Source organism: Eleutherodactylus coqui, unplaced genomic scaffold, assembly GCF_035609145.1.
Source record: "Eleutherodactylus coqui strain aEleCoq1 unplaced genomic scaffold, aEleCoq1.hap1 HAP1_SCAFFOLD_28, whole genome shotgun sequence".
NCBI classification, from domain to species: Eukaryota; Metazoa; Chordata; class Amphibia; order Anura; family Eleutherodactylidae; genus Eleutherodactylus; species Eleutherodactylus coqui.
The window spans coordinates 502,125-529,235 of record NW_027101783.1 but is presented as its reverse complement, the minus strand read 5'-3'; the positions used below and the strand labels follow the sequence as shown (position 1 = coordinate 529,235).

The window sequence follows — 27,111 nt, the reverse complement described above, 5'->3', positions numbered from 1 at the left end:
GCTTTCCTCGCTGCCTGACCGCACTGTGGACTTATTTTTAAAGCATCCAGTTCCAGTTTCGTGGCTTATGACGTAGATTGGCCCTAACCTTCAATCCTCCATTAGTCAAGCCTGCTCTTCCTCGCACTGCTGGGCCTAACACATTTTACTTAATTCTATTTGATTTTAGTAAACAGTTCTATCGGATCATCAGCGTGATCAGATCATACAGCCTCCTCCCCACGAGGGGGCACTAGCACACAGCCTTCGGGGGAATGCTATGATTTGCTAAGCTCTTTTTATAGACTCTAGTGGCAGTCTGGATGGGAAAAGCCTGCAGTTGTGACTAGTGATGCTGTCTGTGTTATCCTTGTCTGTGGTGCTGAAGCTTTGCTGATCATTCCCATGCATTGAAGCAGCCTGGATCTCTGCTACCCAGCAAGAAATAGCTCTAGGCTTTGCTTTGCAATATTGAAGACACTTCCTGGCTTTGAGTACATCTTATAAAAAGCCCGAGACATGAAGATGCATTCACCATGGGCTCGATTTTACTCGAACAGCTGTTGCTTGTGTTGCCATGTCCGCACCGGAACAATTATCCTTGGCGTATGGAACCTGGTAAGCAGCGTCTCATTTTCCTATCCCCTGACTCTCATCGTGTACTGGAGGAAGATTTTGGAAATACCTGTACTGTGACGAGACAAAATTTCCATGTATCTTCCTCAACTCCCCCGCTCCTGACAACCCAGTCTAGGATGACTCTGTAGCAGCGTTAATATTGTGCACTTCTTTATATAGCCATGTCATTTTATTTGATAGTGCGTTGACTTTTCTATTGCATATTACAGCATATACGACTGTAATCTCAGGCTTCGTCTGCAGATTTAAGGTGGATTGTATCTTGTTTTAAGTCTGCCTAGTAACTTAATAGTGATGGTTACTAATGTGGAATATAAAGAGAGGTTCAAAGCAAAGGATACTGTAGATTTCTGAGGAGATGTAGACCATTGCTAGTATTACATGCTACACTTTATTCTAGGGTGTCAGTAATCACAGTTTTCCTATGGAAGCTTAGGTTGCTTTGTATTTCCCTTCAGTATAAATCATTGGAATTGACGGTACAATATACCTTATAAATTGTCTCTTCTATTGTGTTATTAAAGGCCTAATGATATGATCTACATGCTTCATAGTATTTCTTCATCGGGGTTCTTGGTTAGGGGTTCTGCAAAGACAACCATAGTAGTTGGTGTCACATGCATTGGTTCTGTAATGGGTTTGCATCTGAAAATTTTGCAGTGTTTTACAAAATCAGTAAAGTGGATGAGATTTTAACAAATAGACCTGTGGGTTTTCCAAGACTAAACTATTGATGACCTACCCTCAGGACAGTTCATCAATAGCTGATTGGCGGAGGTACGCCGCTTGGTATTCTTACCAATCAGCTAATTGAAGAGGTTGCAGCGCTCAAGTTGGGGGGAGGGAATGTGGCCTCTTCTCAGGTATATAACATTCCCCGCCCAGATGGCTTGAGAGAAGCTCAGTCCCGTTCAAGTTAATGGGATCAAGCTGCAATACCAGGCATAGCCACTATGCACTGTACGATGCTGTGCCTGGTATGGACTGATGCAACAGTGGCTCTCACTGGAGCACCACTATCACTTTCGATGCTTGACTAACAGGAATCCCGAGTGGCAGATCCCCACTGATCAATTATGGATAATCTATCTTGAGGATAGGTCATCAATAGTTTAGTACTGGAAAACCTGTTTAAAATCTGCGACATATAAATTGTTTGTGGCTTTTTCACCCCTTTCAATGAAGGATGAGTGAAATCCGCATGTAACTCATGTTGATTTTGCAGACTTTATTCTGAAGTTGCGGTTACTAGAATTGAGTAAGCCTCAATTAATTCTACAGGCCAGGGGTGTAGATACAGGGGGTGCAGAGTAAGCAGTTGCACATGGGCCTCAGTGGCCTTCCGAACACATAAGGAGACACCAGTAGATGGTATGTGGGAAGCTCTGTTACAGACCTGATACAAGCAATAATTATATCAAGCGAAGAATAAAAGGGGTTGTCTGCAACTTTACTCTCAATAACTTATCGGCAGCTTATGTCATCAACAGTTGATTGGTGGGGGTCTGCCGCTTGGCATCCCCACTGATCAGCTGATCCCCGGGCTGCTGTCAGTGTGAACAGCACTGGAAGCAGATAGTACTGCCCATGTTACAGTGGCGCAGGATCACACAGCTCCCTGAGCGTCGAACCCTTACCGATCAACTACTGATGGCCTAACATGAGGTTATCAATGGTGAAAGCCTCAGACAGCCCTTTTGAAAGTTAAACTAAAAAAATAGGATATATAATTTCTGTTATTGCCCATCTCTAGAAAATGAGTAAGCCTTTTATTCAAGTCTCTCTAAGTTATATCTGTTTCTGTTACACCCAAACGGATCAGCATCTCAACTTGGCTGACCCAACTTTCCCCCACTATTGCCTAGTTTTGGGTTATGACAGGGCAGATTTGCTAGGAGGATGGAAAAGTTGGGTGATGCTCCTTGAAGAGCAGTAATGGCAACCATAATGTCTCCCAGCTTTCCTAGAAACTGAGAGATGACTAAACTTGACAGAAGACAGCAACTAAAGGACTAAAGCTCCTCCTTCCTGTTCACTTGGAGGACCACCTGTCATGTCGCTCTTTTCAGTCCTAACTTTTGACACCTGGTCGGTCAATAAGCTGAATATCTAACATCACCCCCATGGTTCAACCAATCCCAGGGCTATTTCAAGGCCTTTTTACATGGAACAATTGTTCAAAAAGTTGTTCAAACAAGCAAAAATAGTCGAGAGGGGGGGATTTTCCCCCTGTGATTAAAGCAAGGAGTGGATTCAAAAAGAGTGGGAAATATAAAAGGAAAGTTCATGCTGGATGTACTTTGGGGTTTATGTACAAATGGTTTATGTACTTTGGGGTTTATGTACAAACGCCCACTGCAGTCAAAAACTGCAGTGGGCGTTTGTACATAAAAAAAAAGAAAACCCTAAATACAGTATACATGGCAATAAAAATGGGTATCAGAAATTTTAATAGCAAAAATGTTAGTTTTTGGTATTAAGATTGCCTATATGTTTTCGAATGGTTTGCGGTAGAAAGTATTCACAAATCCTTCAGTGAAATTGCTGCTTGTAATTGTATTTCTAAAGGTTTACATCGCCCGCATTGTTGTTTGCTGACTCTAATCTTTATCTGCTTTAGTTGAGACAAGCTGTATAAGCTTTGTCCCCTCTGATGTAATGCATAGAAAGATTTTTATTGGACCACAACACAATGTCATCAGCGATGGGTTTCCATGGACTGAATGCTGAGACTTCTGTTGTTAGGCCAGGGCTAATGACCATCAATGAGTCAAAAAAGAGAAGGCTTCCATAAAGAAAAGGTCATACAAATACTAACTAAAGCTGAGGTTATATGAACCAACCTTTTGTCACATACATTATCACATGTACAGAATTTCGTAGAAATTGTTGCCATGAAGGCCATGGACACCTTTTGGGGGGCAATTTTTTTTCCCTTTAAGTGCATGTATCTTGGGTTGACAATTATTTTTGCAGTAAGGTTTAATTGAAAGCTTTGCACTGAGGTGAGGTAGGGATCCCCCTCCTAGGAGTAGGGGGAAAATTGGAAATCCATTGACAGCACTGTTTGTCTTCTGCATATTCCTGTAAATAGTTACTGCAGTCTAAAGGCCCTTTTACACGCAACGCTTATCGCTCAAAATTTGTTCAAACAACTGAAAATGAGCGATAACCAGTACAAGGCATTGTGCACTTTTCGTTTGAACAATGATTTTAAGGTTAACTTAAAATTCATCATTCAGCCACAGAAAGATAAAGCAAATACATTTATCTTTCAATAGACTGCAGGATGTTCTCCCTGCAGCATGTTTATACTAGCCAGGAGAGAACAATGGAATGTGTGGCAGCTGTTTACACAGCTGGGTGTGTGTTTAAACAACTCTGCAAACAATTCCTGTAGGTCCTTTTACATGCAAATGAAGATGATAAAGTGTTAATGGCCATTAATGGCCATTAACACTTTATGCAAATAGATCGCTAAACATTTCAATCTTTCAGTCATTTGTAAGATTATCTTTGCATATAAAAGGGCCTTCAGTCTCAACAGAAGATCTGTCACCGTGCTGGACTTGCACCTTAGTGTTTGTAATGATGTAACGTGCAGGAGAGGAGAGATAAAGGTTGAAAACTAAATCATCAGTCCAGCCTCATTGATGGATCTACTACTGAAACTTAGCATGCAGTTTCTATATACAGTGATATGTAGAAGCTGTAAAAGACAAATGGTGCAAAAGAGGGCTCTGGTGGAAAGTGTTCAGCTTGACCCCTCCACTCCGCAGATTGCTAATTGATGGACAGTCACATGGACTCACCTTCTCTTTAATGATTACCAGGCTACATTTATTGGGGAGGTTTGTAGCTTGAGCATTGTTGACCATTGATCGCAATGACTTCTGAGGCGCTGACCCCTTGTGCTTTGAGATCTGCTTATGATTATGACCACTGAAAGTCCTTGAGCTATACTGCTGACTGAGGACTAGTCGCAGCAGGGGCAATATGACACCACATAGAATCTCTTCAGCTACAGGAGAAGAGAGTTAATTCTAAGAGGCCACTAATTGATTGTCCTTAGATTTGCAGTTTAACTAGATAGTTTTGCCATTTAAAGATCTGAACATCTGGACAAGCTGGCCAAGGTTACGTTCATGCAGGGTGCAAGTACGACACCCTTCACGGATGTTACCAAGACGTTAGACCAGGACATAATTTACTGTCCACAATGGACAAATGTAAGCATATGTCATATCATTAAAAGGCAAAGAACACAACAGGGGATGGGAACAGTATCCGTAAGCAACTTTGGTGTGGCAGACCCTGCCTAGAAGCTGAACGATTGCTCCTATAGGGCTGGCTCCAGGTCAGGAATCTAGGGAGCCTAGTCTGTCCCTAGAGAGCGGCTAAGGAAGATGTTTAATGCAGATGGAAAGAGCTAAGTAGACAATACAATATTTGGTAGAAGTGAATAAGCCCCACACGAATATATAACCACAGGTACTTAGCTGACAGGAGTCCGTTGCCTCACCAAACACCTCAGGAAGGACAATAACCAGCGCCCATGTAGAAGTGGGCCGAAATAAATACACTTCTATTATGGCTGATTGGCCAGCTAGGGGACACACCTCCCTGTTGGCCAATCAGTCCATACACCACAGAAGATGTTGCAGCAAGGTTGTGAAGAAGGGCATACTGTACACTGAACCCATTGAGAAATTTTTGACTGATGATATCTCAAGGAACTTCTCCAGTCACAGGAAGAAGGCACTCATCGGTGCCCAGTGCCAAGAGAGAGAGCACATGCGCCGTCACGTGGGCCGGGATTGCCATCATGACATCACCCTTCCACGGCTCTGCTTCCTAATTGTGGTCGGCAAGTTGCAACAGTCAATAACAACTGTGGGATCTACTTACTGGGGTCCCCATGTTAGTTTACATCCAGCTGTCCCAGTGAAGAGAAGGCAACTGCTTATTGTGGGTTTTATTGTAAGCTTAAATTCTCTTTTTATCACTAATCCCAAATATAGAAATTATATAACAATTAATATAAAATTTTCAAAGAACAAGAACTTTACCCTACAACAATCCTTTGGTGAAACTGGATCAGTGTTACTACTTTTTGAGGACTTGGTATCATTACTGGATCAGGTATTCAGCATCTAGAATTACTACCATTGTTTACACGTTGCCTTTGGCTACACGGTATGACATTACACTTGACCCTGTTACATTTTCAGTCCCAGACAGATTTGTCACAAGGATACTGAGTGCAGAAAGTTTTTACTTAAATGACAAAGATGATGAGAATCTGCACTTCTATAGGCTTGAAGCAAATATAATTACATGCTATGATTAAGAGCTACACTTAACTCGAAAACGCCTAAGAGATTTTTGGATTTTAACCTTTCTGCTATGTGTCCTTTGTGAAATACAGATTTAAAGTTTTCTCATTCCGAGTGCTAAATGCACATCTTCTTTGGATTATTGAACAGGTTGTCCAAATGTAAACTAATGATGGCCTATCCTTAGGATAGGCCATCAATAGAAGATCAGCAGGGATAAGCAGACGGCTCCATTCTTATTGCAGTGACCAGACTTGGTATTACAGACATTAAAGTGAATGGGAACTTTGCCTGTAATACCAAGCCTGGCCATAGCAATGGGAACTGAGCTGTCTTCTTCCCACAGAAATCAAATCAGTGCATGAGTACATCAACCCAGGGAACAGCTGATCATCAGGGGTACCAGGTGGCAGTCCCCCAACCGATCTTCTATTGATGACCTATCCTAAGGATAGGCTAGCAATAGTTTGCATCTGGACAACCCCTTTAAACATTTTACCTGTTTGACCATTCCTTATAGATCCCTTTTTGTTGTCAGGTTCCTATGCTACTTAGGTATGAGGCACTTGAAGTCTTTGACACCCCGCACTACAGAGCCGTAGGCACTCTGTGTACCACTATATGGTGCGTCATACGGAATATGGCAGAAAAATATTTGTATAGCAGGAAGCCATAGATTTCTTTGGGTACCAGGTTATGGCAGGCTATAACTTATGCGTACAAGACCTTTTAAGTATCACTCCACTATTACTATTTCCTATGACTTATACACATTGCAGCATAATTGCTACTTTCAATTAGCTCTCATCCAGCCATTTTTATCCCATTTGCACTAGAAAAATTGTCAGACCATCAAGAAGATTGCATGTAGTTGAGCTCTGGTCAGTTGTCAGTAAAGCTCCTATCACATCCGATGCTGGATAGCATTTTCTGCTTGTACAGGGCAATGAAAGGGAAGCAGTCAGCCAATTTCGGGAAGGTGATCATCATTTACCCAGTTGAAGACACAATATATATAATTTGTATTCCAGTAGTTTTCTGGTGTTAGCAGGGAAAAAAGCCATTTGGGGTTGTCCAGAATTAGAAAAAGGGCTATTTTTTAACCAGAAGCAAGACCCTTGTCCATGGCTGTTTATAGTATTGGAACTCACCTCTATTCAGTTGGGTGGAAATGAGCTACACAATACAATGCCCTTGTGGACAAGAGTCACACTACTGTGAATGCTACCACCTTGGCAATTATGGCCATGACGCAGACCCCCACTTCTGTTCTTGAGTGCTGTAGTAGTACCCAAGGGGTTGCATGTTACAAAGTATCAGCATATAGAGATTCAAATTCACAAAAACGTGGAGAATACTTTTTAAGAAATGCAAATTATTATTATTATGTAAGATCTCATTCATTTGGCAGAATGACTGCATGGATTCCAGCTGCACCAATTTTACCATGCGCGGATTATGTGGCAGGTCTGCATGTAACTGATATAGTAACTGATCCACTAGAATAAACTTCATATATTACCTGGAGCTCATGTCTCTGTTCTAAATTAAAAACAAGAAATAATAGGGAAAACAAACATTGCTCCTTTAAATATATTAGTGAATTGATTAACACGGCGCCATATTTGTTCATAAACACTGAAATATCCCCATATTTATTCAGAATCACCCAAATATATTCAAATCTATTCAGTCAGTCAAAAATCTCCATAATTCTTCGAAAACGTCTAAATCTATCCATATGCACTCGTCATCCAAGTCTTTTCTTATTCTGGTTAAACCCATTGATCAGTTTTGGTTTCCCACTAATGTGGATTGACAACTCTCCCTATCTGGGATCACATAGAGCAGTAATTCCATTTATAACATTTTGGTATTTTACCTCTCTTGCCTGATAGTTGGTGGTGAATCTTCCGACCTCTGATGTTCAGCCGGTCTCAGTTGAAAATGGAAGGTTCCTAAATCGCTTTGATGAGGAAAATGCGGAGTCGGTCTTATCTCTAGAAAGAGCGATCGATGACTGGCACCAACTGCCGATTTCCTTCTCAGTTTGAATCCAAATCCTGCGATTTTATTGGCTGTTGTTGGTGGTAACTGCCATGATGGATCATACATCGTATAGGGAAATTACACTCATCTTACCTGACAAGTTAATATATTATTTTTTGAATGGTCCATAGTTGCCACTAGGCACTCATGGATCTGTATAATAAGATACTTTAAAAAAGATTTTCGTTTTCTCATTTAACAACTGCGCCGCCATCAATTGCTTCAAAATGTCCTGACAGCCAAGGGGTTTGTGTTATTTAAAGTCAGGGTGCTTCAAGAGCCGTGAATATATGGCACTTGGTTTTTAAAGGGGTTGTCCAAAGTTAGAAAAACATGGCTGCTGTATTTCAAATTCAGGGTCATGCTTGTCCATAGGAGCTGCTCTGCAATACCAGGCAGAACCCATGGACCACGGTGGCATTGTGTTTGGAAGAAATCAGACATGTTTTTCCAGCTTTGGGCAGCCCCTTTAATCCCGCACCATAGTAAAAATATGGCGTGGAATTTACGCTCCTATAATTTAGCAGGAGCAGGTCAGGTTCTCGGCTGGTAGTGATGGCCAAGGACTCGAAGGAGAAGACAGAAGCTGTTTTTAACTGCTTCTGCCTTCTCTTTTACAGGCTACATAGCACTCAATGAGTACTATATAGAGAATACTGGATGCAGCAGTGGCTTTTCCAATATGGAACCCAGCGATCAGATGATCGCCAGTGACCCCCAGCATGGCAGAGCTTAGCAGACCCCAGACCAGCTCTCACAGTAACTAATGTCACTATAGGGGGATGTTTTCCTATGGATGTCCCAGTTACTGTGAAATAAAACAAAAAATGACATTGTGACTGTCCCCAAAGGGTTTTATAGGACATTATGACGAACACAGATATTAAAAAAGTTACAAAAAAGTTTTTAAAAATTACAAAATAGTTTACAAATATATTTAAAAGAAAAAGAAAGCAACTATTACCGTATCACTTGCACCATGATGTCTGGATTTGGGTTACACCTATTGGCTCATGTATGTTTCACTGTGCCTGGGCAGGTGAGGGTTAAGCACCCTTCCTGCTTTTTATCTGCTAGGCTGGCTAGGATGATTGATAGCTCAGCCAACCAGTCATTTTCTTTATGAGTCTGGTTTTGTTATTGGACTGGCTGGAATAATTGATAGCACAACCTGTCAATCAGATTCTGGTTCTATTTAGTCCAGCTAGGAAGGACACTTCCTGCTGGTTATTCTGATTGTGTACTGGCTATATGCCCAAACAACGCAGAAAAAGCTGAATCTGTAGCACAGCTGTGAAACCACCCTTATAGGCAACATTCATTCTTTTAGTTTATAAATTTCATGGATTTAATGTTAATTTGCTAGTCAACTCAGATTTGTTCCGTTCTCTCTCACATTGTGGGGTTGTCCTTTTCAGGACAAGTGCGCTGCCTGAGGGTCTGGTCTGCGTGATTCTGGCATTCTGGTCCTTGTAGTCTTCCGTATCAAGTTACATTAGGTTTATCTACTTCTCATTGCCTACAGTTCTGTTAACTGGTTGTACCGGACACGACAGCAACCCACTGTCCACACCAGCCTAAATCATTACCATATCCGGCCTGTAATACGAGACTATACAAATTATATATCAAAACATCCAAAACAAGTGGTTCTGCCATCTATCTGCTCACCTCTTATACTGAAAAGTTCCATCACAAACACATTATTGGAGATTGAGGTCTCATGCCCATGGCTGGGTCAGATTCCGACTGCGAAATTCACGCAGTGGGATGCCACCCATGCCCTGGCATTGACCTCCCGCTTACCTGTTCCGGCGTCTTCTCTCTCCGCTCTGCGATGTGCCAGCTGGTGCACAGCCGTGCATGCGCAGAGCAGAACCGGCGCATCAGTGGTGACATTTCTGTGCGAGCCTCTGCGAGTCCCACACAGAAATAGGACATGCCGCGATTTTAATACCGTGCAAGTTTTCACGCGTCTGTCAGCATAGGATTGCATAAACTAATGCAATCCAATGGCAGTGTGCAACGGTGGAAATTCCGCACGGAATCTCGCCACAGAATTTCCGTCCGTGAGCATTGGGCCTTACTAAGCAAGATATAGTAGAATTTGATTTCTCCTTATTGTCCTTCCTTTATAGTTCCCATATTATTTGAATCCGCACCGGCTTTGGCTCCAAAAACTGCTTTAAAAAAAATACAGTGTGTGTAACCCCCCGAATGAAGTATATTTTGAATTATGTGATCCTTAATTCCACTTTAAGGCTTCTTAATAAGATTTAGGATCCACTGTACAGATTTGCTGATTGCTTCAGTTTCTTCAGTGTCACACTGCTGTATAATTTACTTTTATCCCATGTTATTGCGCCAATTTGTCCTGACTTGCTGTTCCACCCCTACTACTATAAAACGTGCTGATTTCCAGGAATTCGTTGCCTCTGCAATTGATTCACTGACATATTCAGGAGAAGAGAATGAAGTCATCCTGGATGCAATTAAGTTAATTAGATATCGAAACCAGATTGTTTTTTTGGCAGCTCGAACCGTCATGGAAGCGTTTTTCAAGAACTTGCACAATATAAGTTTTTGTTGTTTCTGCAAATGACTGTCTAGATCAGGGATCTTTTCTGGTCCAAGGGCCACAATAAAACTTAGAGCGGTATTACCACCTGAGACATTTATGTCATATTGGAAGTGTATGCCATGAATGTCTGATATATATGCATGTTCCACTTTTAGGACTCCAATTTATCAGGAGAATGGGGGTCTCTTCCTCTTCCATTCGTTCTCCAAAAGAGACCATGTATGGCAACCTTTTCATTGCTGAAACAATGCCTGTTGAAAACCCTGCTATGAGAGGTAACACGTGTGGCCGCAGGATTTCCAGCACATATGGCTGAGCTGTAATTGTCCCTCAACCACTTCTAGGGGTAACCGACTGTTGTTGGGGTAGTGTGCTGCTCTATAGCAAAAACAAAATTGAAGCGCTCACTACTGCAGCAAGCTGAACCGAGCGTAGTCCTAGGTAAGAGGACGGAGAAAAACAGCGGGGATAAAGATGGTAGTTACGGTGGCTCTGCTGCTTCCCTGAAACGTAGTCAATCTGGCATGGCACGCCGCATGCGGTGGTAAATTTGGCAGGTCTTTTTGCTCGCTGCCCGCGGAGTCAGGCAGGGTAAGATCGTGATACCTCAGTGGGGTGCTATTCCCTGAGTCGGGTAGTGGAAGATGTTGTTTTGTCGTGACGCCAGTCCATGTACGGGTATGGACCCGTTCCAAACAAAATGACAGAAAACAAAAAGTGGAGAACTAAACAAAAATGGGGGTTGGACCTCTGTCCTCACTGGAGCGCGTAGTGTGGTACCTCAGTGCAGATGTTGTAGATGGAATAGATGGTAGAAAAGGACTCCAGGAGTCGGGTTGTAAAGTGAACTAAGAACAACTTTATTTACCAACAGGCAAAAAGGGATTGCACACTGACTTGCTTTAGACAATTCGCATTAGATGACTTTAGAAATGAACAGTTACTCTCACAGGCATTGATTCCTTCTGCGTTTTCCTCAGGGAATGGGTACCAGAAATCATACGTGTACTCCTTGCCTTACTTTCAGGTTTTTCTCCCTGACTGTGCATATGACTGGCTGACTGGGTCTTCCTGACTTTCTTTTCCCTTTGCTTCTTGGATCTACTTCTGCTCTACTTTCCTCTCTTCTGCCTTTACTAAACAGTACTTTGTCTTTAGTACTCACACTTCAGATGTTCTTCTTCCCACCGCACTGGTTTTCTCTTGGTTATTCCCTGGCCTCTCAAGATCAGTCTTGGCCCTAGACTTGGAAGACTCACTTAACTCCGCCCACTACTCTTTTTTATACTGTCATACCAACCCAACCTATAGAGGGTATCTACCAATCACAGGCCCTCTGAACCTGCCTAAACACTGTTGCTAGGTGACCAGTACTCACTAAGGGGCTGGAGAATCTTACCAGTACACATAATTCAGTGAGAAATATGAACAACATAACATCATACCACTTCACAATTACCATGCATATATTTAACACTGGAATTAGACTAGAAGTAATGGAGTACCCAACTCTGGGGTACTACACTACAAGGCCACAATATTAAAACAGGACCATCATCGGCTCCCAAATAGAACCTGGATTAATTGCTAAAGAAGATATGGTTCCAGTCCGTAGCACTCCAGGTTTCTCATTCATGACACCATAGTAAATAAAGGCAATTGTTTTGTGGTGTTAATGGCAGAACATGTAATGGGTGCCGTAACACCAAATTCTCTTCTGCTAAGCTCCAGGAAATGGTCCAGGCAGAGACAGAGTTCTGTAATGAAGATGCCACCTGTGTCTGGATGATGGGCGATTAAACATTTGGACCTGCTCATGCTTGTTGGCGGATCAAACAAACCTCTCTACTGGTGGTCTGTCTGGGCTGTCTAAAACCTATTCGCTGTGTGTGCATGGCCTCATGCTACTACTGCTCCCAATACCTCCTAGCAGCTTGGTCAGAATGGCCTAGATGCCAGGCAGTTTGTCAAAATGACCAACCTGCTTCTCTCATTCCAATAATGAGCCCCCTCTCAAAATCTGTTCACTAGGCAGAATGTCTTCGAGAGCATCGTAGAGGCACATCTAGTGATCAACCATCTCTCCACAAGCAGTACACTGCACAAACGTAGCTTCTGAGAGCTTTTCAATAGGACAACGGGAGAATCACTTCTACAGCCTCTGGTGATAAGACCCAGTGTCTAATCAGACCACAACTGTAATCAATTAGAGATCTGCCTGATATATAACTGCTTGCCAACTTTTTCAGCAATCCAACATTTCCATCTGGGTGCATCATATTTTTTTTTGTCAATGAGTATTCATGTGAGCAACCACTAAAAACAGACAAGCATATTGGTGGCCAGAAGGTTGGGAGCCACACAGAATGGCATAATGGACTGTATGTGGTCCCAAGTCACATGGTTGTGCACCCCTTGTCTAGATTATGTGGGTTTTAATAAATGATGATCTCCAACCTGTTGCTCACTAATTGCTCAATTGTGCTGGGATTTGTAGTTTTGCAACACCCAGAGAGCAATATGTTAGATACCAGTGCATGAGAGCATGCCTTGATGAAAGTTGAATGGTTTTACCATTCAAATAGAACTCTGCACTCAGGATTTACTTCAAATGCGTAGTGTAGATTGTAAGGCAATCCAAACAGTCCATATGTGATGTTTCAGTCTGTATCACTTGGACCTTCCGCTGAGTCTGGGAATAATACATAAAAACAGAAACAAGTCACTAAATAATCCAGTCGTACACCAGACTTATCACATAGACCATGAAATATGAGATAATATTCTTCACAAAGTCCATAGTAGCAGCAAGTTTATTATTTTTTTTTTTTTTTACTAATTACCGTTGTACAATGTTAGGAGATAGAAATAACAGAGAATACATGACTACCTGGTCGATTCTTCCAGGAAAATGATTGCAGAGTTATTGTAATCAATAAGAAGAACAAGATCATTTTTAGCATAGCAGCAAAGTGCTGACCATAATAGCTGATGTAATTCTCTTAAACTCTATGAAATGACCTTTTGGCTTGGCTTGTGTAACAATGAGGTGACAAAATCCCTAAGGAGATTACTGGGCTTCTCAGATTTCCTGCCAAGGTCTGTGTGAATGAGGCCATCAGGCCACGCCAACGTGATACAAATGAAAGTAACGTTAGCCACTGGGCAACAATTCATTGAAAGTAATGTGAGCTTTATTTCATGTCTCATGTGTGAAGTGTAGTGATACGTGTGTGTGTCTGTATATATATATATATATATATATATACATATATATATATATATATATATACATATATATATATATATATATGTATGTATATATATATATATATATATATATAATACCAATCAAAAGGTTTAGTACACCTACATTTTTTCAGTTTTTATAGATATTTACACAGTTTACAAATGTACTTTGAAAGGAAAGCATAGAACAAATAAGTTCAGTTGAATAAAAAGGATGGTTTAACTTTGTTTCACCAAATTAATTCTACATTTTTGTCTCTGCAAAGTAGCCACATCTAGCTTTAAACATTCAAGGTATTCTTTCCACAAATGCATGGAGATGTTATTCAGAAATTTCTTCCAACATTGTTACAGAAGTTCCCACAAATGTGCTGCACTTGTAAGCTCAATGGGGTTTAAGTCTGGAGAATGTGCAGGCCATCCCCTTCTTGTCTGACATAACCTAGATGTATGTTTTGGATCATTGTATTGCTGTAATATGAACTCTGACCAATTAGGCGTACACTAGAGAGTATAGCATAATGTATCAAAATCCTGTGGTAGCCCTTTTTTTCCAGTATGCCTGTCACCATATGCAAGTTGCCAACCCTGGATCTAGCAAAGGAGACCCAGACTATCACATTTCCTCCTTCATGTTTGACAGTTGGTGTCAAACACCCAGAAACTATACTTTCATCTACTCAAGGGCGTACAAAAACACTGCATGATGTACCCAAGATGTCAAATTTTGATTTATCAGTCCATAAGACCTTTTTCCATTCTTCATTAGTCTACTGGAGGTGCTGTTTGGCCCAGGCAAGTCTTTTTTTTTCTCCTTTGCAATCTTAGCAGTGGCTTTCTTATTGCTACTCTACCTGTCAAACCTGCAGATAGAAGTCTTCTCTTCATGGTTTAAATAGAAACTTGCTTACTTTTTGCTGCATTAAGCTGAACTTGAAGATTTTGTGCTGTGAGGCGGTGATGTATGCTAAACTGTTGATTCTCAAAAGCTTGTCATCTGATTTTGTAGTGGCCTTTGGTCTGCCAGACCTCTTCCCGTCAGAGTTTCCTCCAGTTTCTGAGTGCCTTTTGATGAATAGGAAAATGTACCATCTTGATGATTTTTTTCTAGGACACACTTACACTTCTAAGGGTTATAATTGTATGTCCGTCTTCTTTCATTATTTGCCTTTTTCTTTCCATTATAATAGCAATGTGCTCTGTTCAGAAGAGCAAAACTGTCCACATCCTGCCCTAAAGTGTGTTGTAACACATCTGCTCTAGAGATGAGCGAGTATACTCGCTAAAGGCAATTGCTCGAGCGAACATTGCCTTTAGCGAGTATCTCCCCCGCTCGAGACTGCAGGTTCGGGTGCCGACGTGGGGGAGCGGTGAGTAGCGGCTGTCAGCAGGAGGGAGCGGGGGGGGGGGGAGAGGGAGAGAGAGATCTCCGTTCCGCCCCGCTCTCCCCTGCAGCTCCGTGCCCGCTTTACCACAAATGTCCTTGGTACACTAAGTCCGGGGAGAAGGACAGATAAGCAGACCTTGGATGTCTGAGACAAACTATTTCCTGACCACCTGGTTCCCGCTTTCACTATCTAGGGCATACATTTATTTTTCTTACTATTTTGGTAGCTTAGAAACAAGATTAACCCCTTACATACTCCCCCATTTTGGACATGGAGTCAAGACAAGTACGACTCCTAGTCCATAAACACGTAATTCATATCGGCGCAGAGAAAACTTTTTCAGTATATTTAGAAATACATGAGATTATAACCTTAATTGCTATATAAATGCATAATAAAATCATCACAATTTGTAATATACTTTGTAGAGTCCCCATGAACCAACCTCCTAAACCAGAAAACCAATTGGCAGGGTTCAAAGACTAAATGTGTTACCCCACCAGCTATCTCTGGTTTCTGAGTTTTCATTTGTCCATGCAAACAGTTCTTTTGACGGAACAGGAACAGCCAAGAAAGGAAAACTAGGAAAACTAGTGGCACCAGGTGTGTGTACAAGTCCAAAAGTCTTTCACCTGTGAGGTGTTCAGTCCATCTACCAGTATTTGGTGGTGTCTAACAAAGTGGTTCTGGGCATCGTCTTTTTGCACCCTCTCATAAGGGCGAAGCATGGAGTGAGGAGTCCAAAAGTCCAACAATAAACAAAAGGTCCTTCTCATGGGGGGGTGGGGCAAAGTAGGGCGTGAAAAGTCCCATTAGTCCCAAGACAAGCAACAGTTCCTTCAACTTTTACCGAAGTAGGTGTGGTCAGCAGGACTTGATAGGGCCCCTTGAATCTGGGCCCTAGGGATTTCCGGACACGTCTCTTTACGACCACCCAATCTCCAGGTTGTAGGGAGTGAGATCCCCCTAGGTTGTCTGGGTCTGGAATGGGAGAAAAAGACTAGATTCTGGGTTACTGTTAGTTGGTCACACAGGTGCTTTACATATCCGGCTACTATGTCATAGCCCTGCTGTAGGGCCTGTGGATGATACAGCTCCAATCTTGGCATAGAGCCAAACAACACTTCTTTTAACTTAAGTGTACCATTTAGTCTTTTAACTTTGTCTAAACTCTGCGGGTGGTATGGGGTGTGAAACACTTGTTCCACTCCAAGGGCTGACATCACCTCTCGCATCACTTTACCTGTAAACTGTGTACCTCTGTCACTCTCAATTGTCTCTAGTACTCCGCATCTGCGGATTACCTCATTCATGAGCTTCTGTGCGGTTACCTGCTTATTTACTTTAGTAATGGAGTAGATCTCCAACCTGAAAAGAAATCAACAACAACAAGCACATATTCATACTTCCCAACAAGTGGGAGCTGAGTGTAGCCAATTTGCAATCCCTGAAATGGGTAGAGTGGTCTAGGCAAGTGTTATGTGGCAAATTTACTTCTGCCCTGTTGCTTACGGCAAAGATCATGCAAAATTGGATGATGCAGCAGCTACAGAGAACCCAGGTGTCACCCATTCTTGTTCAGTGTCGACGTCATTGCTGTTTTTGATAGGTGTGTCTTTCCGTGCATCAGCTGGGCCATCATGGGGGACAGGGACCTCTGTAGGCAGTTCTTCTGACTGTTCACCATACGCCGTCCCATTTCTGCTGCTCCCATATTTAGTCCATATGTCTTTTTCTTCCTTGCTGGCTTGTAACTGTAAAGTCTTTAGCATATCAGAGTCCAAGTTTTTATCAAAGTCCAAAGTTTTTATCAAAGTCCAAAGTTTAGTCAAAGTCCAAAGTTATTGTTAAATTCTTCTTTTCTTCCATGGCTTGAGGGCCGCTGCCTTTGCTGTGTGGTCTGTGATGGCGTTGCCTCTTGTCTCTCTGGTGTAGGAATTGGTGTGAGCTTTCCACTTTGTCAGGTAGAAGTAAGTAGGGCCTCCGTGAGACTCTGCACCGCTGCACCATTCTTAATTGGCTGTCCTACTGAGGTAACAAGCTGTCTGGCCTTCCATGTTGGGCCGTAATCATGAGCTATGCCAAATGCATACCGGGAGTCAGTGTAAATGTTTGCCGTCTTACCTTCTACCACTCTACATGCTTCAGTGAGGGCCTGCAATTCCGCTTCTTGTCCTGAGACATGCGGAGGCATTCTGCTTTTAGGACATCTTGTTGTGTGACCACTGCAAAACCTGTTACAAACCTTCCCTCGTCATTTAGGTATCTAGATCCATCCACAAACAGCTCAAACTGGGGGTTCTGCAGGGGCTTGTCTGTGACATGCGCAAATCCAGCCGTTTCCTGGGCCATGAGGGCCACACAGTCATGCTGGTTTCCGATGTCAAATGCCTCCTGTTTGTCAGTCAGGGAGTTGTAAAACAACTGATCCCCTGTACTTACTCCCCCATTTTGAATCTACGTCACCTAATGGAAGTAAGGTGGCTAGATTCAAGGTGGTGCACCTTTGGCTTGAGATGTTCGAGGAGGAATGCACTGCGAGTTCCATTGTATCTGTCTGGCAAGAGACAGATGTCTACAGCTTACCTGAGTCAGGATACCATGTATATCATGTGGGGTGTAGATCACCATGGTGTGATCTAGGACAACGTCAGAACGTTTGTCCAGTAGTGCCTGGACTGCTAGAACCACTCGGACGCATGATAGAGACCCTCTAGCCACCGCGTCAAGATGGGCACTGTAGTATCCTACAGGTTGCTTTTTGTCACCACGCATTTGTGTCAGTACAGTGGTGGCGTGTCCCGCCATCTCAGTGACGTACATCTGGAAAGGTTTGTCATAGTCTGGCAGCTCCAGTGCGGGTGCACTGGTTATCTGTACTTTCCCTGCGGGGTCAGGGCAAATGGCCGTGAACCCAAACAGTCGTACAGAGGCTGCATGGTCATGGAGGCAGAGACTTGTCCACGACCGCCAGTATGAGTCCAGTCCCAAAAAGGTACGCAACTGAGCATGGGAGGTGGGAAGTTGCATGTCACTTACCACCTTCGTGCTCTCCGGCGTCAGGTGTTTAGTACCTGGACCTAGGCAGTGGCCCAGGAACACTACGTGAGATTTGCAGAACTGAAATTTGTCTTGCTAGCTTTGCAGCCATTCTACTCTGATGGAGGAAACACAAAAGGCTTAGTGATGCATTGAGGCAACTATTTGGGTCAGAAACACACAAAAAGTAAGTCATCAACATATTACAAGAGGGCGGTGCCCTCGGGAATTGGCCAGGCGTCTAATACCAGCTTCATGAATCTGGTGAACTGGTTTTGGGCTATTCTGTGCCCCTTATGGCAGCACTGTCCAACAGTACTGCTTTCCTCTGAAAATAAATGCAAACAATTACTGACAGTCTGGCTGGCCCTTTAAACTCTTTCTGTTAATGGCGAACAAAAGGGGTATTGGCTGGGAAGACACATTCCTTTAAGGGCTTTAAGTTAACATAAAGAAGAGACAGTGTCTGCAATTGCATCTTCCTGGACATGTACCAGGGGGTACTGACGGACTAAGGGGCTAAGAGCTTGTTCCTCTGCGTGCGTAAGAGTGAGGACAGGGAGAGGTGTTGCTTGGTCTGCTGCCATCTGACAGAGGGTCGGGTGACTTTCAGACCCGGGGTGTATACGAGCCTCACCAGACGGGTGAAGTTTGATACAACATCCCAAGGGTCCCATCACATCAGTTCCCAATATGCTTTCAGGACCTTCCAGCACAAGGAAGCGCGTGAGGCATCGTGGCCCTTTAAACATTACCTCAAGCGGTTCAGTTTCTGCCAGCTGAATTGGCACTTCTGAAACCCCTTGCACCGATTACTGCTAGACAATCAGGCTGGTATTCTATTTCAAATAGATCATAACCTTGTTGCGAGAAGGAAAAGAAAATTTTTTTTTTTTTTAAATTTAAAAAATAGCTGACCTGCAAGATCAGATACCTAGATCACCTATGTCTTCCCTCCCCCCCTTTGAACTAGGGTACTTAATTGGAAGAGTAACCGGGTTCAAGGTAGTAGCAACAGTGAAAAGAATGACAAGAGCACATTGTAGCTGGATTTGACGGGCCAGAAATAAGTGCTTGGGTTGCACTTGTATGCTCCGGGTGTCATGGGGGGGGAACCACTAGGGGGTAGTTCAATGCCAACTCCGAAGATTTGTCAACCATTGCCTGTACTGCTGCCACCGCACAAACACATGAGGGAGCTCCTCGAGCCACTGGATACAGCCTCATGGAGTAGTATCCAAGTGGCCGTGTTTGTCCCCTGTGCTTTTGTGTCAAGACTGTCGTCATATGGCCAGAAAATTCAGTACAGAAAAGAATAAAGGATAAAGTGTAAAAGGGTGAGAAATGAGTAGTTGCATAAGAGAGGAAACAGAGTGGACCCATGGGCGGCAGTATGAAACAAGGCCCAGAAAGGTGCGGAGTCTGGCAGCAGGTATAAGTACAGGTATGGCCGTTTGCGCGTTTCTTCTACAGAACATTCTCTCAGAGGCAGTATAATTGTGGCTTGTTGGCAGGCTTCCAAATTATCAGCACACAGCGCCTACATGCGGTGGGTGGCTGACTGACACCTCATCAGCACACAACACCTACGTCACACATTTTAAATTCATTACAGTCTGAGCACGGGTCATTAACTCTCATCCGTTCATGCGGTCAAGTCTCATTCAAATGTTAGTAAGAGTTCACACAGGCCGTAACGCGTATGATGCAACTGTCCTCATCTTGCAAACAAATGCATTCAATTCTGTTCAAGCAAACAAGGCTACTGTCCAGGGTTCTCCGCTCTAATCTTTGGCCTTGAGAAGCACACATTCCTTCTCTGCAAATCTCACTAAACTCTGTTCCTCCTCACTGTACCCCCCCTCCCTTCGGAGACAAGGGGGGGGGGGGCCACTTGCAGCTGCAGATTTTCACAAATCAAGCATTAACCCTCTATTTATTCCTATATATATATTTTTTCTATTTTTAAAACCATATAAGTCACGTAATATATTCAACGTCTGTCTTTCTTCTATGACTTTGAATTTTAGCTCTCTTATGAAACAGATTTTTGGAAAGCAGCCAGAACATTCAGACTCTAACAACATTAACCCCTAGTAATTATAAGAGGTATATTTCTCTGCACAGACTATCAAACAGACGGCAGGGGAATAGTTAAACACATTAAAAAAACAAAACAAAGAAGACTAAAACGTATAACAAAGATTAAAAGACAAAGAAGACTAAAACGTATAACAAAGATTAGATTACATGACATCAAGACAAACAATATTGGTTATTTGTCAAATAATTATCCGCAGATTCTGCATGAACTTGCTTTATGTCCCAAAGGAACACAAACTATAAAAGAATTCCCTTTCTCTGATAACTGCCGTATCTACACTTGCCTCAATCTCTCTATCTAACATACTTTTATTTTGCCTTTGACTATCTCTGAATCTTTCCCGAACTTGCTAGTTGAAGATTCCCAGAATTTTAAAACACCTGCTTTTCTCAACAATTCGCTACATTCTCTCCCCACGGCTAAATTACTTTGTCTGACCTTTGCTATTTCTCTAGTTGTTCCCATATAGGCATACGCCTTGCCTTGAACGTTTGTCTGTTCTATTTTCTAAACCGGCGTCTCTGATATCTTATAGGCTTTAAGTCACGTAGCATTTTTATCTTCTAATTAGAACCAAAATTCATAATTAAAAGTTCCCGCCTTTTTAAGTCTTATAGGCTTGTTTATTGATATCTTCCCCTTTCCCTCTCTCTTATTATCTCAATAGGGGTAAAATCTTCCAGCAATCACACAGATTACTTCGGAGGGTTGAGGGGAGACCACATTTACTGATATCTTCCCCTTCCCTCTCTCTCATTCCTGCCCCCATCTCAATATGCCCACTATTCTTCACGAAGTAAACAGGACACTATTTTCACACAGTACGTTATAGGAGGACACACAGTCGTCCTTGTCCCGGAATAGTTTTACAGCGACTTCCAGTAATCACACAGATTACCTCGGAGGGTTAAGGGGAAACCACACTTCGCCTCTCAGGGAACTTTTGGTGATATTATAACAAAGCCAACAAAAACAGATAATTGCCAACGTGATACAAGCAATCAGTACAGAAACTTCAAGAATTTCCTCAGGCAACATGGCATAAAACAACAGGGTATGAGTTCTTCCGTCTATTACAGTTTTATGAACACATACGTTAAAATATGGCGGAGTATTCTTATAAATACATGCAGAGACTAGCCTTCTGTCAACGATGAGCCCAAAAATCAGGGAAGCCCAGAATCGAAGTGGAAAGACAAGGGCCTACCTTTCACCGGTGATTTTTGGAGTCTGGGGTCCCGTGATCCTGGTCCCGTGGTGTTGGCAGTTGGCGTCGTCAGATATCGGCTGCAGGTAAAGAATAAACTCCGCCCCACGTTGGGCGCCAAGTAACTGTCGGGGGTCCTTCCAAGGGGGACCAGATGCTAATGTTGCCTAGGTCCAAATTGGTATAAGCAATCAACGAGCGCTCGAAGAAGAGACGCTGACCAGACAGAGTGTGATCAAAATGGCTTCTAGTTTATTGAAGCAAAAACATCATATTATATAGATCATAGACCACTGCCCAGTCAGGAAGGGCTTGTCTTGTGGTCAGCAAATAATTGCAAGAATACATTCCTTCTTAATGAGCTATTGTAAAGAGAAAAACTTGAAACAGAGCATCTTGTTACTTTACCACAAATGTCCTTGGTACACTAAGTCCGGGGAGAAGGACAGATAAGCAGACCTTGGATGTCTGAGACAAACTATTTCCTGACCACCTGGTTCCCGCTTTCACTATCTAAGGCATACATTTATTTTTCTTACTATTTTGGTAGCTTAGAAACAAGATTAACCCCTTACACCACCAAAACAGCTCTAATTCACTGTGACATGAGCTACAGCAGACCTCTCAAGGTATCCTGTGGTATCTGGCAACAGGGTGTTGGCAGCGGATACTTTAAATGAATGTCCGAATTTTCAATCTGAAGCAGAAAACATGAAGTTGTATATGCCTGACTTTATAGCGCCCTCCCCAGCATACCACAAGCCAGTGTATCTTGGCTGCATTTTGTAAAGAGAACAGTTAACATTATGTATTCTGAATTTAATTGCTTTTGATTCACCTTCTATATTACTATTCATACACTGCCTAATGGAGTGCTGTGTCAGCTCCAGGGCTTGGTTTGTCCTCTAGATGTCTCTTGTACCTTTTCATTTATCCTTACATCAAAGCAATAACCTATAAAAAGCAAAACCCCCGAGAGAGCTCTTGTCTTTTTGTTCTTTTTTCTCCTATTCTAACTATGTCATTTAGTGCGGCGTAGTGGAAGAACATCTTTCTGTGGATTCATTATCAATGTGACATTCTATAAAAGAGCAAAGTCATGTTTTTTGTATATATACCCATGAGGGATATCGTCTGCTTATAGTTTATTTTTGTATGTTTTAGAAAACGATTTGTTCCATGTCTTTTGCTGGGGCTGTGATACAACCTGGATACACTCACTTATTTTATCAGTGATTTTCTTGGGATTGCTAATTACTCTGGGCTTTGTGCTTTGACAAAACATATCAAATAACTAAGTAAACACCAATTAAAGGGCTTGTCCTGCAGCTTTAAGGTTTTTTTTAAATAAAGTGGAATGCTGTAAAATTAAAGCTGAGACTATACTCACCTCATTTGCTCCCTTGATGTTCTGATCACCGTCCTTCCAGTCCCCCGGTCTCCACTTGCCTCTGGATAGCTGGTCACATGCTGTCTATACAGATGAGTGCTGCTTCCAATCCAGAGAATGGCTACAGTAGTCACTTTCTTACATGGCACTTAATCACACTACGTGGAAAGTGAGTGGAGACCGGAGGACCAGAGCAACAGAGACTGGAGTGGCTTGTGGACTGGAAAGGTGCTTTTAAGTTTAAAAGGTTTTTATTAGTTACATCATTGTAGAGCCAACATATAAAACCATGACGTGATAAATGTGATAGAAATATATAATAATAATTAGAGATGAGCGAACGTACTCGTAATGAGTACTTACGCACCCGAGTACCGCCATTTTCGAGTACTTCAGTACTCGCGCGTAAAGATTCGGGGGGCGCCGGGGGGCGGGGAGAGGCGCGGCGGTGCGGGGGGGAGCAGCGGGGAACAGGGGGGAGCCCTCTCTCTCTCCCTCTCCCCCCCACTCCCCGCTGCAACCCCCTGCGCCGCCACGGCGCCCCCCGAATTTTTTCGCCCGAGTACGGAAGTACTCGAAAATTGCGGTATTCGGGCGAAAAAGGGGCGGGGCCGAGCACGTTCGCTCATCTCTAATAATAATCTTTATTTATATAGCTCCAACATATTCCGCAGCACTTACAAAAACAGGGGGAACCAAGACAAAACCACAGTTACATCTAGTAATCAATTAATGGAAACAGAAGGGGTGAGGGTCCTGTTTACATAAAAAATGGGGGTGATACAGAAGGTAAAGGGGCTGAAGACGTACACTGTATGGCGAAGTGGAGAGTGTGGGATGTTATACACATAGACAATGGTAAAATTGAGCCGTATAGTGGCCGAATCGGCGGTAGCGGTTGATAATGGCTAGCAGGGGCTGCAGTCGGTAGGTCAGGGAGCATGTTATCAGGAGGAGTAAAGAGGGGTTTGGTTTAGGGGATGTGGTATGCCTCCTTGAAGAGGTGCATTTTTAGAGCACACCTGAAGTTGTGTGAGTCAGTGATTGCCCGGATAGTTTTGGGTAGCGTGTTCCAGAGGACTAGTGCTGCTCTGGAGAAGCCATAAAGGTGGAAATGAGAGGTTCAAGTTAGAGAAGTACTTGATCTGATTTTGTTATATTCTATATAGTTGTCATCTCACAATTTCACATTAAACTGCTCAAGCTTTAATATAATATATCAGGCCTACCTTGAGTGGGTATTCCAGCCCGAGACCCATAAGAGTAACAAGCCCCATCTGCCAAGACATCGCTCCAGGGAGACCAACTAAAATAATATACAAGTAAAGTAGCAAAAAGTAACTTGTACTCTAAAGGGGAAATTTAGGTACTGACAAGGGAAAGAAGAGGATAAAGAAAGTAAGAATAGGGAGAGTGGTGTCCTGACAGACCTGTTCATGCTTGAGTGGCTCATTATACAGTAATGTTTAACATTCAACCAGGAAGAGAGGGTAAGTCACGAAGGTCCAACCAAACCGACCAGAAAAAGCCTTAGAGGTTGGTTGAAAGATCAGAGCATTTGAGTTCCTCCAAGTTTTGCAATGAATCAATGACTTCACCCCAGGCTATCTTAGGAATAAGGCCATGTTGTTTCCAGTATCTAGGAATAATTTGGCACATTGCTATTACAAAGTGCTCAAGAAGTCCTTTTTTAAATTTTGAGATTGAGATGGAAACATGGATAGCAAAGCGATTTCTGGAGTGAAGTCTACAGAGCATACTTACAACAGTCGGCCATAGAAGTGAATGCCCCCCCCCCCCCCTCTTATTTATTGACTGAATGGCACATAAAAAATTACAGGTGATATATTCCCTGTATATCTACTCTACAACCCATTTAGCTTCCATAATAATGAGATGCAAAGTTCCACCCACCACAAAGTACATGGCCTTATATTTGGAAGCAGTGTCATAGCTAAAGTGGGTGCAGTGGTAGAAGTTGCCCAGAAGTGGCTCAAAAGCAGCTCTGCCACAAAAGAAGAAACCAGTATTAAAATTGGCACATGGTAGGTGGGGGACCTTATTACTGATTTAGCAATGGTGCTTCTGAGTTAACCCTCTTTATGGAATACATGGCAGGCAACCTTGCAAATTGGATTTTTAAGATGGCCATATAGGGTTTAGATAGTAGTAAGCTGACAGCTATTCCTGGTGAACCCCCTATACACATGTATCGAAGGCTTTGTTGAATGTGCATACGTTCTTGATAGGGAATGGGGGAATGAGCTGCCTAGTACTAGATCCCTCTGGCAGCAGCTCATTTCTCTCAAAGGATCGGGAAAATTGAAATATAACATCTCTGACCTTTCTTTCCTCTTAACATCCACTGTCAGAGAAGAGTTGGGACACCACCATACACATTAGATAGTCAGCCGGTTCTGCCAAAAGTAGTGGGTTCTACTCATTTCATTTAATATTTATCAGCACCTTTTGATAATTGTCCGCCAAATGCACCGAAGTGATGGCAGAAGATGCAGCCGGGATGGTGGATGGTCTAGTGGCCTAAGCTACTGTATGGCACCGTAAATCACTTAGTAGGTGTCCATGAATTGTCGTTTTCTGTGAAGATATGTCTATTTATCCACTTCAAAGGGTTTGTACCACAATGTTAGAGTTAGAGTTAAAGTTAGAGTTCGTCCATACTGGGGCTAGCCTCAGTTATGCATTTCCATTTTCTGTGCTTAAATAGTAGAGAAATGTAAATAGAAATTGAATTAAACAATTCTGTTTTGTTCCCCTTATTGATTTCAATGGGTTTTCATTAAAAATGAAAATATTTCCATTTAATTCTGTTTCATTTTATTTCCATTTGAAAAACAGAAAGTAAATGGAATGGAAGTAAATGGAACGCAGAAAACTCACGCGAGAAACATGTACACGTGAATGCATCCTTATAGTTAATTCCCTATGAGATGGAGTGATAGACATAAATTACTGGTCAATATCATATTGTGGCGTCCTTGTCCTAGTCACACATTCTAGACAGTTTTTCATTAGCAGTAAGTACCTATTGGCCGTCAATGCAGTTCCATTAGTGCGGCTGAACACAATTTAATGCACACTCCTCATTAAGAAAACTGGGAAACTGTAAATCGTACTTACTGCAAGTTCCTGAAAGCTGCATTTATAAGGAAGGTGATAAATGTCTGTGGACATGAATAAGAATAGGATCTATGCTATAAAAAGCTCCAAGCCTTCTTTTTATGGAATGGAGACACCGTATAGTCATTGAAGTCAATGGGATCCCTTTTTGGCAATGCATCACTAGTTTATAGTGTGGTGCCACTAAGTCTTCATATGCAACAGCCAACAGAATTATCCTAGGCTTATGACTACCGGTAGGAGTGGTGTTGGTACCCAGGCCCAGGTACTAAGGAGCAAGGCTAGTATGGAACTTACATCAGTGTAGAGGGGTAACTTGAAGCTCCTGGGCCACAAGGCAAAATTTATAACACGGCCACCACCTACCATGTGCCATTTATAAAACTGATGCCTCCTTACGTCATAAAAAAGTCTTTAGGTGACTACTCCTCCTACACCCTTTCAGCTACATCACTGCATCGGAGATACGAGCCACTAGTCAGCCATGAACTAGATGGCCCGAATGGTGGTCTCTGGTTTTCCATTGATGGGAAATCAGTGCAACTATAAGCATGCAGTACTTGCCAACTTTTGAAAAGGAATATCATGGAAATCCCAAAGGAGAGAGCACAAAGTGTACTGCCCAAAATGTTTTGGCTTTATGCCCCACCCGTTCATATAGGGCATGCCCTCATATAGCATTTGAACAGCAAATAGTACATATGACCCCCTTCAGCACTCCCCAAAATGAATACAGCCTACATACCAGACTCCTAAACACATAAAAACCCATAAATAGAGATTCTCACAGACTCCCTGTACCCAGACCAGACCCCTAAAAAGGCTTCCCAAATAAACACAGACCCCATATCAGACTATCTAAAAAAAGACTGACGAACTGGAAAGTCACGTTTAAGACCAGCGTCCTTATGAACCATATAATGTAACTCCAATGTCAGTACAGCTGAATAAAGTGTTAAGCCGTTTTTACACAGAACGACTGTTGGGTGGTGAAGTGCCCAACGTCTGT

At 42.6% G+C, this 27,111-nt stretch overlaps 1 protein-coding gene across 1 annotated transcript in view; it reads left to right on the top strand.

Annotated features, from left to right (window-relative positions):
* Nucleotides 1–305: 305 nt before the first annotated feature.
* LOC136591280 (lysosomal-associated transmembrane protein 4B-like) overlaps nucleotides 306–27,111 on the top strand; it is an 85,834-nt gene continuing 59,028 nt past the window's right edge. Inside the window, exon 1 of the mRNA XM_066588496.1 lies at nucleotides 306–597. Within this exon, the coding sequence (XP_066444593.1) occupies nucleotides 499–597 (99 nt within the window). The 5' untranslated portion in view covers nucleotides 306–498. The remainder of the gene's footprint in view (nucleotides 598–27,111) is intronic.